We start from the raw sequence: 17,132 nt of genomic DNA on the forward strand, positions 1-17,132 counted from the left end.
AAGCCTTCTAACATTGGACCTTGGATGGAGATTTTAAAAGAAGTTAAAATTAGTCACTTTGATTTTGGTGTTCTGATTTAATAACATTTACTCATCTAGATAGATTTAGGGAGCAGAAAATATAGTTTGGTGCTATACCAAAAGCAATAATATTTGTTCTGGTATTCTTTTTTCTTTTTTTTTTTTTATCAGAGAAGAGGAGTTGGTATATAAGAAGAACCATATTGATACAATCATGAAATACACTAAATGCAATTTTATGATGTCAGTTCTTGGCATTATAATATATATGACTGACTTAATTGTCGACATCTGGGTATCTGCTAAATTTTTCCGTGAAGGACAATATATTTTTGGTGTTTTAACATTAAGTTTCATGCTTTTTGGAACATTTGTGGTCCAGTGCTTTAGTTATTCTTGGTTCAAAGCTGATTTAAAGCAAGCAGGCCAAGAAATTCAGAATTGTTTTCTTCTACTTCATTGCTTGCAAGGGGGAGTCCTTACAAGGTGAGTGTACACTTTTGATTATTAACACTGCTCTTTGTATAAACAGTAATTGCCTTTCTGTGTCTGGTTAGTCTAATGTACAAAGGTCTCCTGCTTGTAAGTAGGGCAAAAGTTACTTGCTCTTCACTGTTAGGGCTTATGTGAATCATTGCTGCTAGAATGTTCCAGATTTGTCACAGTTGTTTTCATTTACCTAATTAATGTGCTTCTTCTGATGCATACTTTTTTTTTTGATAGGGAAAAAGACATTTCTGTATTTTAAGACTTTTACCTGTTTTATTGTGTGCATATGGCACATTACTTGCAAATCTGAGAGCACACTAGTTTTTTTTTAAAAGATACTTTTTAAACTTGATTAATTAATTTTATGACACAGTTCCAATAGAATTTGGGATTTCCTCTCCCTCATCCCTAAATCTCCTACTCCCCATTGCTTTCCCCTTTATTATTGCAATGGTATAGTTCTTCAACAATAGTCACAAGTCCTTCATTCTGCTATTTAAGTGTGTCCTGACACTGTAGGTGTGGACAATGGCAGAAAGTCCAGCATCCTGTTGTCAAGATATATTTAACGGTTTTATTGGGAATCCATGTTTGATTTGGAAGTAGAGCTTCATACTACTTTGTGTGTTCACCTCTTGATATGATAGTCTCTTTTTTACTGTTCCTCTAGATGACTGTATGTATATGCATGAGCTTATATTTTACATGAAGGTTGCCTTAAAACAATGAGAACATTTGATATTTGTCCTTTTGGGATTGGCTTATTTCACTGATTATAATGGTTTCTATTTGGAACCATCTATTTGGAAATGGCAGGATTTTATTCTTTTTAATGGCTGAGTAGTATCTTCAATTAAAAACTACTTATTAATTTAATTAAATTAAACATATGGTTAGGTAGTGTGATCATAGAGGTATAAGCAACCTTGAGAATCATATTGTCTTAAAACTACATTTTATAGTTAAAGAAAGAAATTACAATGCAAATAGGTCTTTTAAAATTTTGTACTTATTTTATGATAAAGTTCCATAGGTCCTGGGATTTCTCCCCCCATCTGCTCATGTAAATAGGTCTTAAGTATTCTTTTAAAAAATTTTTGCTTATTTATTTACTTATTTATTTATGCTTTCCATTATATGGATTTATAGGTATAGGACTTTCCGTCTTCCTTTCCTTTCCTCCCTACCCACTTTCCCCTGTATTTTACAGTAGTATAGTTGTTCAGCTGCAGTCATAATTCCAACATTCTGATATTTGCTTGTGTTATAGCATTGCAGGTATAAACAATGGTAGAGAATCTAGTATCTTGTTGTCAAGGTATATTTAGCAGTTTCATTGGGTTCCTTCTTTTAGTCAGGAGTAGAGGTGTACGTTGTAGTGCTTCTATGTTTTACCAGTACTCTAGTCACCATTACAACATTGACTTATGAAAGTATATGTACATAGGTGCTTAGCAATGTATCTTCTTATTTTGAGTTTAAATGAAGGTTCACCTGTATCAGAGAACACATGGTATTTGTCCTTTTGAGACTGGCTTATTTCATTGAGTTTAATGGACTCTGTTGGGACCACTCTCTTGCAAATGGTAGAATTTAATTCTTTTTAATGACTGAGTATTATTTCATAGAGTTGATGTGCCACAGTCTCTTTATCCATTCCTCTTTCGATGGGTATCTGGGTTGTTTCTGTGTCTTTGTCGTTGTGGATTATGCTGTGATGAATATAGGGATGCAGGTTGCTTTCTTGTATGTAGGTTTCACTTCTTGTGGATATGTTGCCAGGAGTGGGATAGCTGAATCATATGGCAGATCAATTTTAAGTTGTCTAAGCACTCTCCATACTAGTGTACAATCCCATCAGCATTGTGGTAGGGTAGCTGTTTGCCCACATCCTCACCAGCAGCTGTTGTTGGATTTCTATATGTAGGCCATTCTCACCGGAGTTAGGTGGAACCTCAGTGTGGTTTTATTTGTATTTCCTTTAATGCTAGGGAGCCTGAACATTTTTTTTATGTGTCTATTAGCCATTTGAATTTATTCTTTTGAAAAATATCTGCTTATTTCCTTCACCCATTTCTTAACAGGTTTGTTTTGCTGTTGTATTTCTGACTCTTAATAAATCCTATATGTTGGGCCCCTATCTGTTGTGTAGTGTGCAAAGGATTTCTCACGTTCTATTGATTGCCTCTTTGTTTACAGTTTTGTACAGAAGCTTTGTAGTTTGATGCAGTGCAATTTGTTTATTTTGGCTTTGATAGCCTGTGCTTTTGGTGACTTTTCTGAAAAGCCTTTACCAATGCCTGTATTTTGTAGAGTGCTTCCTATGTTTCCCTCTAATAGTTTGATGATATCTAGATATCTAGGTGCAGATTTAGGTCCTTGATCCATTTAGAGCTGATTTTTGTATAAGGTAACACGTGGGAGTCTTGCTTTTTTTTTTTTTTTTTTGCTTTTGCAGGCTTCTATTCAGTTATCTCAACAGCATTTGTTGGAGACCAGGCTTTTCCCCTGGCTTATTTTCAGTTCTGTTGTGGAGGATTAGTTGGTTGTACATGTATGTGGATTTGATTCTGTGGTTTCTATTCTGATACATTGATCATCTTCTCTGTTTCTATACTAGTGCCAGACTTTTAATTATCATTGCCTTATAATATGTCTTATGCTCTGGGATTGTGATTCTTCCAACTTTATTTTTATTTTTCAAGATATCTTTGGCTATTTGTAGTCTCTTGTGTTTCCAGATGAATTTTTGTATCATTTTTTTCCAGATCTAAGAATGTTGTTAGAATTTTTATTGGAATCACATTGCATACGTATGCTACATTTGGTCATATGGACATTTTGATGATGTTGATTCTGTTGATGCAGGAACGTGGAACATTTCTCCATCTTTTAATGTCTTCTTCTATTTTTTTTTAAAAATGTTTCATGTTTATTGGTTAGGTTTATTGTAAGGTATTTAAGGTTGTTTTTTGCTATTTTGAGAGGGACCGTCCTTACAACTTCTTTTTCAGCCATGGAATTATTTGTGTATACTAGGGTCATTGATTTATGATCATTGATTTGTTACCTGCTACCGTGCCAAATTCTCTTGTGAGTTCTAATAGTCTCTTGGTTGACTCTTGGTTCTTCTTTGTATAGAATCATATAATCTGACAAACAGGGATAAATTGACATCCTCTTTTCAATTTGAGTTCCTTTAATTTCTTTTTCTTGCTTAATAGCTGTTTTTAGAACTTCCAGTATATAGTTGAATAGCAGTGGTGATAGAGGACATCCTTGTCTAGTTCCAGATCTCGGTGGGAAGCTTTTAGGGACGCTGTGGAATGCCACAATATGATGCTGGCATTGGGTCATAAATTGCTTTGTGTTGTAGAGTGTTCCTTCTATGCATATCTTGCTTTTTTTTTTAAAATAATCTTACTTAGTTAATTAGGGTACAAAGGGTTTAGGGCTATAGGAAACTGGGTAAGACCATTACTTCTACACTATTACCATCATTTCCCCCCTCCGTATCTGGGGTCAGGGGAGAAACAAAGGGAGAAGCCCCACCTAGCCTCCCACCCATCCCAGGTCCCCGATGTGAGGCATGCTCCAAGGGTCCTGCTCAAGCAGTTTTGATAGTTCAACAGTTCTGAATTGCTGCCAATCTCGCTGTTCCAACCATGATGAAAACTATTCAGAATCCACTGGCTGATATAGTCTCTTCATGGTTTTGGTGGGGGTTTTTAGCATGAAATGGTGTTGAATTTTTATCAAATGCCTTCTCTGCATCTGTTGAGATGATCATGTGGTTTTTATTCTTTATTTTGTTAATGTGGCATATTGCCTTTATTGATTTGTGTGTATTAAACCATCCACACATGGCAGGGATAAATCCCACCTGGTCCTGTCTGATGTGTTGTTGAATTCTGTTTTCTAGTATCTTGATGAGGATTTTTGCATTTTGTTCATCAGGAGTGGTTTGTTTTCTCCGTGTGTCTGTCTGGTTTTGGTGTTGAGGTGATTTTGGCTTTATAAAGAGGGTTTGGAAGGATTACTTCCTTTTCTTTTGTGTTCAATAAGTTTTGGAGAATTGAGGTAAATTCCTCTTGGAATGTTTGGTAGAATTCGGCTCAGAAGCCATCCAGAACTGGGATTTCATTTGTTGGGAAGGATTTAATTACTAAATCAAGCTCTGTTCTGGTTGCAGTTCTATTTAGATTTTTTATTACCTCATGATTCAGTAAATTGGTAAATTTTATGTATCCAGAAATCTACCTGACTCATCTAGGTCTTCTGATTTGTTGGTGTATAGTTGCTTGTATTGGTTTCTGATTATTCTATGTACATGTGCAATATCCCTTGTTATGTTTTCTTTTTTCATCTCTGATTGATTAGTGTCTGCCCCACCCCCCACCCCTGCTTTTTGGGGTTAGTTGGGTTAGTGGGGGATCTATTTTGTTGATTTCCTCAAAAAATCAGATCTTTGTTTCATTGATCTTATGCATTGTTCTTTTGATTTCTGTTTGGTTTATTTCATCCCTTATTTTGATTATTTTTTTGTGTGTGTGCTAATCTTGGGATTAATTTGCTATTGTTTTTCTAACTCCTTTAGAACTATAGTTATTTACCTGGTGCCTTTCTAGTTTCTTGACATAGCACTGATTGCAATAAACTTTCCTCCTAGCACTGCTTTGGCTGTGTCTCACAAGTTTTAACACATTGTGTTGATGCCTTCGTCTGTTTCAAGTCATTTTAAAAAATTTCCTGTTTGATTTCTTCTATAATTGTTCTGTTTCAAGAAATTTAAAAAATTTCCTGTTTGATTTCTTCTATAATTGTTCATTCAGCAGCATTGTTCAGTTTCCAACTGTTTATATGTTTTCTGGGGTATTTTGGCTTTCTGGCTTTCAGTTTTACTTCATTATTGTATGAGAAGATGTGTGGTGTTGTCTCACATTGGTAGGAACCTTGGCATTTTTGTATATATATTTTTATAATTGTTATTTCATCTTCATGAATGGATGCCTCAATCACTATGTAGTGTCTCTTCTTTATCTCTTTTAATGCTTTTCATTATTGAAGGCTATGTAATCTGATGTTAGAGTTGACTCACCAGATTGTTTATTCTTTCCATTAGCATGGAGTATTCTTTTCCATCCTTGCAGTTGTAGTTTTTGTGTATCTTTGGTGATGAGATGTATCTCTTTTAGGCAACAGATGGTGGGTCTTGTTTTTTGATCTAGTGTGCTAACCTATGTCTTTCGATTATTGAATTTAAGCCATTTACATTCAGGGCTAATATTGACAAGTAGTGACTTGGTCCTGTCATTTTAGCATTGAGTTTCTCACAGTTTGATTTAGGTTTCTTTTGTGGTTTTATTGAGATGTTCTCTAGCTTTGTCTTCATTGGGTATAGTAAGTTTCATTTTTCTTTTCTGTCTTTAGTACATCTTTAAGCAACATTTTTAGGGAAAGTCTTTCTGTTTTTGTTTGCTTTGGGAGTTTTTAAAATTTATTTTCAAATTCAAATGAAATTTTTATTGGATATATTCTTCTGGGCTGAGGCTGACAGTTTCTGTCTTTTAGGATCTGTAATATGTCATTCCATTCAATTCTGGTCCAAAGGGTGTCCTGTGAGAAGTCAGCTGTAAGTTGATTGGTGTTCCTGCACAAGTTATTTGATGTTTCTCATATGCGTGTTTCAGTATCTTTGTGTTCAACTGAAGTGAGCTTGATTATGATGTGCCGAGGTGAAGGACACTTCTGGTCGAGCCTCTTTGGGGTTTTCTGCCCTTCCTGTATTTGGTGTGCCCTTTATTTCTCCATGTTGGTGATGTTCTCATTTATTATTTCATTAATACTTCTTTCAAATCTTCTTCTTTTCTCACACCTTCAGGAACTTCTGTCATTCTTATGTTTGATCTTTGGATGGTTTCACGTAGTTCTTTGATGGTTTTCTCAGCTGTACTAGGTTCCTCTTCTGTATTTTTTATTATACATTTTCAAATGAGTTGTCTTTTAGCTCTGAAATTCTGTGTCTTTCATTCTGTTGGTAGGGCTTTTCATTGTGTTTTCAATTTGCTCTACTGTAGTGTTCATTTCATTTGATTCTGTTTTATAATACCCCCTTTAAACATGAAGGAAACAATATGGAAATAATAGTCTTTCCCACTTTCCTATAGTGCTTGAACCTTTTACCCTAATTAACTATGTAAAGATTGCCAAAAATATAATTTAAAAAATCTGAAAAAAATTTGTATCTCCTTTGTAATGTGTTCTTTAAGGTTTTACATTTGTTTCGTATTGTTTCTGAAGAGTTTTATCGTTATTTTTGGATTTCTTTCTCTGGGAGATCCTCAGTGTCTTCATATTGTAGCTCTAAGATTTGAAATGGTCTTTGGCTCATTTTTGACGAAAATGCTGGTTCCTTGTTTATGTTGCTTTTGGTTCTTGTGTTACTCTTGGCCATTGCCTTTCAGAAATGCAGGTTTTCTCTACAGGCAGGTCTGCCTTTCCATTGTGTCATCCACAGGTTTGTGGGTAGACTTTTCTGCTTCAGTGCCTAATTCCATATTTGTTCTTGACCTGGCAGGAGGGCTGCATGCTTGCGCTGGTGCCTCTGGAGAGCCTCAGCCTGAGGCTCCCGTACTGTGGTCCTGCCTCAGCCTCTGCAGCCAGCACAGCCCCATCCACCTTGTTTTGCCCTGGCCGCTCCTGGGTTTTGGTGGTACTTTTATCTGCTTAGCCTCTCTCACTCATGGTCCCAGCAGTGCCCAGGGCTGGGGAGGCTATTGCTGTGGCTTTAAGCTGCATTGCTCTTTGATCTTTTCTTTCTCTGCCCTAGTTGGTGACTGATTCTGCAGATGAGTAGAGAGGCTTCTCAAAAACAGTAGCAGGGGAGAATCCCCCCTTTTTTGTGGGATTGGTGGGGAGTCCTTTGGACTTCAAAGCAGACATCCTTTCATTTATGACTACCCAGTGGCAGGGGGACTGCTGTATGTCTCTGACTTCTACTGTGCTACTGGGCACAGTGTCGGGCTGCTGGGCCACTTAGGTTGTAGATATTGGGGTGACTATTCATGCAGGTGCCAGAGCAGTTGTGGAGCCACAGAGCTGCAGGCCTGTCAGTGGCAGCTTTTCTCCTTTCTGCTGGCTGTGCTTGGGGCTGCTTGCTGTCTGTGTATGTCCACTGTGTGCTTACGAACCTGTGCTCCCGCATGGGTTCCTTCCCACTGTGACTGGAGGGTTCTTCTTAAAGCTTTCCCAGAATACCTTCACTTCCTCTCCCACTTTACATGCACTCGCAGACATTGGAGGATTCAATGTCCACTTGTGTGTTTGTGTTTTGTTTCTGCCCGTTTCGTTGCTAAAGCTGGCTGGGCTGCTCCAGATCCATTTTCTGCTCCCTTTGGTCTCCATGTACTCTTTTGGGTCATCCTGGTGTCTTTCAGAGGGTTTTGGGTGTGGACCTGCTGTGTCTAGCATTAACCCTGCTCACCACTTTCCTTTCTGGGGTCCGTCTTCTGGCTTGCTTGCTCCCCAAGGGTGTGGATGCAATGATTGGAAGCGCTTGGCAGCCTTTAGAATTTTACTTAGCTTTGCCTCCCTTCATAGGTGTCGGAGCCAGAACTTTGTTCCTGTGGCTTCTAGCCAAGCACTCTTTTTTGGGGGGATTTCAGAGGGAGCCCAACTGATCAGTTTCCCTTTGTGTTGGCTCTGTTTACAAGCCTGCTGTCTCTGGGCTGGGTTTATTTTCTGGTCTGTAACTCCCCTTTACTCACTTTGTTCTTTGACTGTGAGTGTTGGGGCTTTTGTGCAACTTTTTTGCCATCCAACCAGTTCTATCTTCTTTCCGTAGGCCACCCGAGAGTAGCTCAGGTGCTTCTTCCTTCTGCAGCTCAGCTCAGCACCGTTTTTTCCCCCTCCTGCCACCTTTTACTTTTACCTTCTACTCATAATTATGCCTTCCTACTGTGATTGGCCATCTTGTGCTTCTAGTCCTGCTGAGAAATATTTGTAGGGTGTGAGAAAAAGACAGAGATTAGAAATGATTTGCATTGTTTCTGATTTAAACAACATGGCCAATGTTAACACCATTTACAGGAGAGGGAAACAGTGGCAGAAGGAGCAGTTTGGAACAAAATATATTTCTGTGCCTTTTTCTTAAGAAGAAAAATATGTGAGGAAGCTGAGCTGCAGATCGCTTTGATGAGCATTTGGTCTGCTTTTTGCCACTTCAACTACAGTACCTTCCTGAAAGGAGGTTTTTTGGGAAAGCAAAGATTTGTTCCTCCTCACAGTTGAGATAACAGGATAAGGCAACCCCATATTCCAGAGTCTGATGGAGGTTGCTCTTAGTGGGTGTAGAGTCAGGATTCGTGGTAGGCGAGGAAGGAGAGAGAAAACTTAGACTGAACTTGAACTGAAATAAAGTTGTTGGGAGAACTAGCCACTGAGGGCATATCCCAATGGATATATACCTTCCAACACCACCACTCACATGCCATCATTAGATCAAGTCTCTATTCTTGATCAGTTATTAACATTAAGACATTAGAGTTTAAATAGCTGCATGGGTTTTTTGGGGGCGATAAATCTTGCTGTAATTATAACAGTAATTGCTGGAGTTGAATCCTGGATTTTTTACTTCTATCCTTGAATTTCTTCTAAGTGTCCTGATACTTTTATTATTAATATTACTTGTAAGCAGATAAGTGCACAATGATTTTAAATGTATTTATTTTTATTTGAAGCACATATACACAGACAGACATATGATACCTAGAGCTGGGACTGGACAGGCTGAAGCCAGGAGACAGGAATTCAGTCCGGGAATTCCATATTAGTGACAGACTCAACTACTTGGCTCATAGTTTTTTTTTTTTTAAAGGATGTGTATTAGTAGGAAGCTGGACTCAGAAATGAGCCAGGACTTCAATTCTGGCATTCTAATATAGATTACAGTTGTTTCAAGCAGTGTGCTAATGGTTACACCAAACATCTGCCAGTGAAGTTCATTTTAAAATGCTTTTGGGCCCAGTGACTAAGTTTTGAGCTTGCAAGTACCAGAATCCAGTTTGTGTCCTAGCTGCTCTACTTCTCATCCAGCTCCCTGGTTGTGGCCTGGGAAAGCAGTCAAGAATGGCCCAAAGCCTTGGGACCCTGCATTTGTGTGGGAGACCCTGAAGAAGCTCCTGGCTCCTGGCTTCAGATTGGCTCAGCTCTAGCTGTTGTGGCACGTGGGAAGTGAATCAGCGAAAGGAAGATCTTTCTCTCTGTCTCTCCTTCTCTCTGTAAATCAGCCTTCCAAACTCTTTTAAAAGCAAATTTATCTGGGGATGTTGTGTTTGGGATTTCATACTATATTTTTGCTATGTTAATAGCAAATACATTTTAATATTAAAAAGGTTATATCAAAATAGTAAGTGTATTTTAGTGTTTGGGATATTGATAAGTAACAGCATTTAATTCTGTTAAGGATCAAAACATTTTAAAGCATTTAGTTCCATTTATGGAATGCAAAATTAATATACTGAAATATTTGGCTACTGTTTATTTAGTTGTATTAGATCATTCTTAATAATAAAAGTTTTGAATAACTGTAAGATAAAAGTTAACAGCTATGCACTTATGAACATGATGTATTATATTTTCCAAGAAGGTAAATTAATTCTTCATTAATCTAATCACAGGAACATGAAGAATTCCTAATAAGTGAATTTTCTGTATTATTTAAATGTACTACTTTAAGTGCTAACACTTATTCTTGATTGTAATTATTTGAAAAACAGAGTTAAAGAAAAAGCAGGAAAGAGATCTTCTATCTGCTAGTTCATTTAGTAGATGGATGCTACAGTCAGGGATGGCCAAGGCCAAACTCAGAAGCCAGGAGCTTCAACTGGGTGTTCCTCATGAGTAGCAGGGCCCATGTACTGGAGCTATCTTCAGCTTTTCTCAGGCCATCAATGGGGGAGGAGCTAGTGTAACTCTTGCAGAGCTGAGCTGTTACAGCATGTTGGGCTAGTCTTTGATGCTGACTGGTAGGGTGGGTTACAGATCTATACCAGCTTATTCTGGTTTGATTCTATGTTCTACAGAATTTAGATACCTCCATTGCTGTGTGGGTGGGAAGAGAGAGAGCCCCCTTCCTGTTGCCAGGCTTGTTTTGAGCCTTGGAAGGAATGGGGCCCTGGAACCATCCCCAGGGCCCAGATGAGCAGGAGTACTTCCTGGAGAAGGTTCATTTGGACTGACAGGTAGGCAGATAGGACTTTTTTTTGAAAAGTAGAAGGAGAGACAGAACATTCTTCCGTCTGCTGGTTTACTCCCCATGTGCCGCAGTGGCCAGAGCTGAGCTGATCTGAAGCCAGGAGCCAGAAGATTCTTCTGGGTCTCCCATGCGGGTGCAGGGTCCTAAGGTTTTGGGTCATTCTTGACTGCTTTCCCAGGCCTCAAGCAAGGAGCTGGATGGGAAGTGGAGCAGCTGGGATATGAACTGGCACCTACATGGGATCCTGGCGCATGCAAGGCGAGGACTTTAGCTGCCAGGCTACTGTGCTGGGCCAAGAAATAAGATTTTATGCGGGGGGTGGGGTGATGGGGAGATGTGACCTCTAACTCCTGACCCAAAGTTAGCTTGCTACCTATGGCAATTCATTTCACACTCAGAAAATTCCAACCATTAAGCTTAAGGGTAGATTCATCACATCATCTGTAACTGTTTCCTGATGATTATGAGCATAGGCCTTGCCTATCTGCAGTCTCTTCTAATGTGTCCATCTCATGAGCCGGAGAATTTTCAGTTACTGCTGATAGCTGTGTCCCCCACATGGCACTCTTTATTTGACCCCTGCTTGTGCTCAGTCCTGGGCCCTATCCCACCTGGACCAGGCAGCTAGAAGGGCTGAGCGACCAACCCTGGCTTGCAGGTGGCATCTTAGGCCCAGGCCCTTCCCAGCCAGGTTGATAACTCTCCAGAGAGACAGAGGCAGAGAGACAGAGACAGAGACACAGAGAGAGACACATACACAGAGGTGCAAATGTACTTTCTGAAACGGTGATAGTCAAGGAAACTGGCACCTTATAGGACCAGGTACTTTTTGTTTGCTATATTAAATTGAAAGAAGATTTCCCATAAGAGAATATGTAAATGTATTAAAGTTAAAACAAACTGCATGAGTTGAATATTGTGGTTTGTCATCCAGAAAGCAGTGTGATTAAGAAATGTCAGTTCTGGTTCGGATCTTTGGACTGCCCTGTACTCTCTGTGTAGCTTACCTGAATTGCTCTCCCCCTTTCAGCCTTGTTTTTCTATCTCTAAAATGTAACCAATATTACTTATATAACTATTACAAAAAATGAAATGTGATTGTGTATCCTTAATAAGCATAGCATTTAACCAGCACATTAAGCACACAAAAAAATTTATGAAATATAAATTTTAAAAGTTGAGATGTTCCCCCCAAAAATCTGTGCTGGAGACCAATTTGTGGACAGTTCCATACTTACACTTGTTCCTTTCTTCAAAATTATTTATATCCACATAGATATTCTAAAGAACATGTGACTGAAGATTTATTTTCATGTTTATAGGTATTGGTTTGCTTTGAAGAATGGTTACCACATAGCTTTCAAATATAGCAACAAAGCTAATAATGTCATGGAAGAGCAAATTGATCCACTTAAAGAAGTTATAGACAGAGTGACGGATTTGAGCATGCTTAGGCTGTTTGAGACCTACCTGGAAGGCTGCCCTCAACTTGTTCTTCAGCTCTACATCTTTCTAGAACATGGTCAAGCAAACTTCAGTCAGTGTAAGAATTTCTTTTTAAATTCTTAATTTATTTAGTTTTGTTTATTTTAAAGGTAGAAACACATAGGGAAAGAGAATGGGAGAGAGAGGGAAAAAAGTCTTCCATTTGCTGGTTTGTTTCCCAAATATCGCAATAGCCAAAAACCCAAACTCCGTCTAGGTCACTAGATATTTGAACTGTTACTGCTGACACATTGGAAAAAAGTTGAAATAGAAGTACAATCAGGATTGACTCAAGCATTCTGGCATAGGATGCAGGCTTCCCAAGCAGTATCTTACCGACTGTGTAACATGCCTGCCCCTAAAACGGAATCTTTTGTTTTCTGTCAAAAAAGTTTATTTTCATTCATATTATGTCAAAAAACATTTATTTTCATTGCAAAGGAGATTTACAGAGAGAAGGAAATACAGAGAGAAACATCTCTCTGCTAATTCTCTCCCCAAATGGCAGCACTGACCAGAGCTGAGCTGTTCTGAGGCCAGGAGTAAGGAGCCTCCTCTGGGATCCCCCTGTGGGTGTAAGGATCCCAAGGCTTTGGACCGTCCTCAGCTGCTTTTCCAGGCCTTAAGCAGGAAGCTGGATGGGAAGCGGAGCAGCTGGGACACGAACCTCTGCTCATGTGGGATGCTAGTGCTTACAAATAGAGGATTACTAGTTGAGCCTTTGTGCTGGACCCTTTCTGGTATTTTTTAAAATTTATTTATTTGAAAGGCTGAGTTGCCGAGAGAGGAAGAGACAAAGAGAAAACCGTCTTTCATCGGTTGGTTCACTCCCCAAATGACTGTAATGGCTGGGGCTGGGCCAGGCTGAGACCAGGAGCCCAGGAGCTTCTTCTGAGCCTCCCATGTGAGGGCAGTTACCTGCCTCAGTCTTGATTTCAAAGAGACTGCAAGACATGTTGCATTAAGGTGGAGTAGGATAGGAAAAAATATCTTTGAAAAGTTACACCAAGATTTGTAAGCAAAATGCATATTTACTGATTAATCTCAAAAAGAAGGCAAGAAACTAACAAAAAATCAAGCTGTGTATATAGTTTAGTGGTAGGTAGAGAAATGTCTTATAGAAACAGTAATTCTCCTGGAAGAACTCATGTTATCTTTGTCCTTAAATAATTTTTACAACTAGTTTTCCAAGGAAGATGAATGGCTAACCATAGTTTACCGTGCCAAATGCGAAAGGTAATATAAGTAATAGCCAATAAAAATAAAAAAAAACCTTTAAATTTAAATTTTTGGAATTACCGAATGCAAAGTATAAAACAGTTGTCTTGTTACTTTAAAGAAGTAAATATCAAAGTTGAAAATGATACAGAAAGCTATAAAAATGAATATTATGTGAAAATGAAAGAGGTAGAATATAAGAGAAGTTAAAATCATGTAAGTATTTATTTATTATTTTTTAAAGATTTATTTTATTTTTATTGGAAAGTCAGATATACAGAGAAGAGAGATGGAGAAGATCTGCCATCCTCTGGTTCAGTCTCCAAGCAGCTGCAATGGCCGGAGCTGAGCTGATCCGATGCTAAGAGCAGGGAGTCCCCTCAGGGTTTCCCATGTGGGTGCAGGGTTCCAAGGCTTTGAGCCGTCCTTGGCTGCTTTCCTAGGCCACAAGCAGGGAGCTGGATGGGAAGCGGGACTTGTGGGATTGTAACAGGTGCCCATATGGGATCCTGGTGTTTTCAAGGTAAGGACTTTAGCTGCTAGGCCACTGCACTGGGCCCAACATCTAAAAATTTAAATAAATGCAACTTCTTTGTAACTTTGCTCATCCTTGAGGGCTTAATCAAAACATGAGAATACAGAAAGAAAGAAAGATACAAGTTAGAAAATAGAAATCAGTACAGAAGAGAGCTGAAGGGAAGTCCTGAAAAAAGAATAGGGCCTGATGTGGTAGCCTAGTGGCTAAAATCCTGGCCTTGCATTCACCAGCATCCCATATGTGCGCCGGTTGTGTCCTGTATGCTTCCCATCCAGCTCCCTGCCTGTGGCCTGGGAAAGCAGTCGAGGACGGCCCAAAGCCTTGGGACCCTGAAACTGTGTGGGAGACCTGGAACAAACTCCTGGCTCCTGGCTTTAGATTGGCTCAGCTCCAGCCGTTGTAACCACTTGGGGAGTGAACCAGAGGAAGGAAGATCTTTCTTTCTCTCTCTCCTTCTCTGTGTAAATCAGGCTCTCCAAGAAAATGAAATAAATCTTTTTAAAAAGATAACATGCAGAAAGTAAAGCGTAAGAGCAGTAGTTTTATAGCACCCAGATGGCATTTTAACAGGGAAAAAGCCACAAAAGCTCATAGATGTACCCGTGTATACCTAGACTTATTAGTTAATTTAAATTTGCTAATAGTAATTGTGTCGCTGAAAAAGAACTAAGAAAGTAAGGAAACAAGGCAATTAACCTCAGGAAAACTGGGAATTTTTAAAGGAAACACTATAGCCAGCAGCTTAGCAGTTAAAAAGAAGCTGTGATTATAATGAGAAAATATTGGCTATTGATGTTATCAAGAACTGATGTTACTCCTAGGGTGATGAGAGGAGAGACAAAGGGGAAAGAGGATGCACTTAGGTGTTTATATGTGGAATCTTCCTCTTTCCAAACAGCCAATTGATAAACAGTAGCTAAACTGCTAAATTAAGAATAATGTGTGCTTTATCTGTAAATATGACAATAAATGTCATAAGAAAAGCTATAAGAGTTGATAGTGATTTCTAACTGAGGGATGGGGAAGAGTAAAGCAAAATACTATTTTTCTTACAGGCTTTATAGAACTGTCTTATTTAAAAAACTATATATTAATTTGTATAAATTAAAACCAGTTACATGAAAAACGTAATTTGAAGCAAAGAGATGTTTTGTTTCATGTATTTTTATATCAATGAATAAAAGAAAGAAATCCAGATTGTGAGACCAGTGTTATCACTAAAATGAAGAAAGTGTATCTATTGATACACTTCGATGTCCATTAATATCCATTGGTAAGACCCTGTCTTTGTTACTTTCATTGATAGAAAAGTAATTGTAAGACTGCCTTTCCTATTATGTCGACCTCCAATAAGGCTTAATGCAGAATGAGTACCAGTGTATTCTGCTCTGACACTTTCCTGTTTCTCTAATGTCTTCTGTTTTTTTTTTTTTTTTTGAATATGACCCTCTTGGCAGTAGGGTTGATAATGACTTGGCATTATCAGAATGGTAATGAACTTGTTTCTATGTTATTTGTTGGGGGAAAAATGTCAAATCTAGAAATCTTTTAGTTTCAGAACACACTTGTTACTTTGATATACCATCTTGTTGTTTGGGAAATTCAGCTTGCTGACATTTCATGCCTAATACATCAAGTTTTCTTTTAAACTTTCCTCTTTTTACTCCTACACTAACCTAATTGGAGTAGGGGTTAAAAACCAAAATTGCTAGAAAAGTTATTATCTCTTCACTCCCAGAGTATTCAGTTTCCAGTTTATCAGTTGTTCAATAAATTAACGCTGTGAGTTTATTTAGAATAATTATAAAACAATCTAATATAGTGGTTAAGTACTTCAAATTTGGAATCAGAAAGTTGTAGCTTCAAGCTCATCTGTAATTTTCTAGCTCTGTGACTTGGGTTAAGTAATAAATCTCTTCAAGCCCAACTTCAAAGGACTAGAAGGGATAAGAATTTAAAGTGTCTGACATGTGTAAGTGTGTGTACACAGATAAGGCATATGTTGCATCTAATGGCTCAGCATTGCTGTTACTAGTCCCATGTAACATATCATTTCTTTTTTGTTTTATAGATTTGTCCATCATGGTCTCTTGCTGTGCTGTTTCTTGGTCAACTGTTGATTATCAAATAGCTTTAAGAAAGTCCTTGCCCGATAAAAATCTGCTTAATGGAAACTGTGCCAAAGCCACATATCTCTTTTACAAGTTATTTACATTGTTATCATGGATGCTTAGTGTTGTACTTCTTCTATTCTTAAATCTTAAAATTGCTTTAATTTTATTGTTGTTTCTCTGGCTTTTAGGTGTAATGTGGGCATTTAAGCAGCAAACTCAGTTTTGTACTTCTTTAAGTATGGAATTCTTATATAGGATTGTTGTTGGATTCATTCTTATTGCTACATTTTTTAATATTAAGGGCCAGAATACCAAATGTCCAATGTCCTGTTATTATAGTGTAAGGGTACTGATCACCTTGGGGATACTGATTGTGTTCTGGGTTTATCCACTCCATGTTTTTAGTTCAGAATATTTTATAACTATCAGTATCACCATAATTCTTTCTCTGCTCCTTGGAATTACCTTTCTTATTGTTTATTATGGGATTTTTCACCCAAACAGAATTGAAGAAACAAAATTTGATGAAGTTGATGGAAAATCAATTCAAAGAGGTTGTAGAATGAGGTATTTCCTGATGGAATAAGCTGTTCATTTGTAAGATTAAAAAAAAATTGCTTCACTGATTAGCAAAAAAAATGCATGTTGTACATATATGTGTTATCTTCTTTTTATTTATTTACTTTGGGATCAAATGTGATACAGTAATTGTAATGTTAATTTATTTTGTTAAAATAAAAATCTTGTTTGATTTTGAAGGTCTTGAGTACTGAGATGTTTGCTTACTGAGTGAGTGGCAGAGCAGCCATCTTGGGTCTGACCTGGAAGAAGCGATCTGGTTCCCAAAGGCTGTCATTGAGCTTCTGTCCACCTTTTTTTCATTGTTCCCGAACTAACACTTCTGTACCTGTTGTAGAGAACTGTAAATGGAACAGAAGAGCAGAGCACTTCATTCTTTACACTGTTGTCTTGATTCTGTGAATGGATTTTGATTTGAGGACAGGTTAAGGAG

The 17,132-nt window shown here is 38.1% G+C and overlaps 1 protein-coding gene across 1 annotated transcript; it reads left to right on the top strand.

Moving 5' to 3' along the window:
• Nucleotides 1-235: 235 nt before the first annotated feature.
• LOC121168285 (XK-related protein 9-like) lies at nt 236-16,706 on the top strand. Its single transcript, XM_040998223.1, has 3 exons — nt 236-507; nt 12,088-12,308; nt 16,078-16,706. The coding sequence occupies exons 1-3, from the start codon at nt 236-238 to the stop codon at nt 16,704-16,706; spliced, it is 1,122 nt and encodes a 373-aa protein (XP_040854157.1).
• Nucleotides 16,707-17,132: the final 426 nt, after the last annotated feature.

This window comes from Ochotona curzoniae, unplaced genomic scaffold, assembly GCF_017591425.1.
Source record: "Ochotona curzoniae isolate NIBS_2020 unplaced genomic scaffold, NIBS_Ocur_1.0 patch9, whole genome shotgun sequence".
NCBI classification, from domain to species: domain Eukaryota; kingdom Metazoa; phylum Chordata; class Mammalia; order Lagomorpha; family Ochotonidae; genus Ochotona; species Ochotona curzoniae.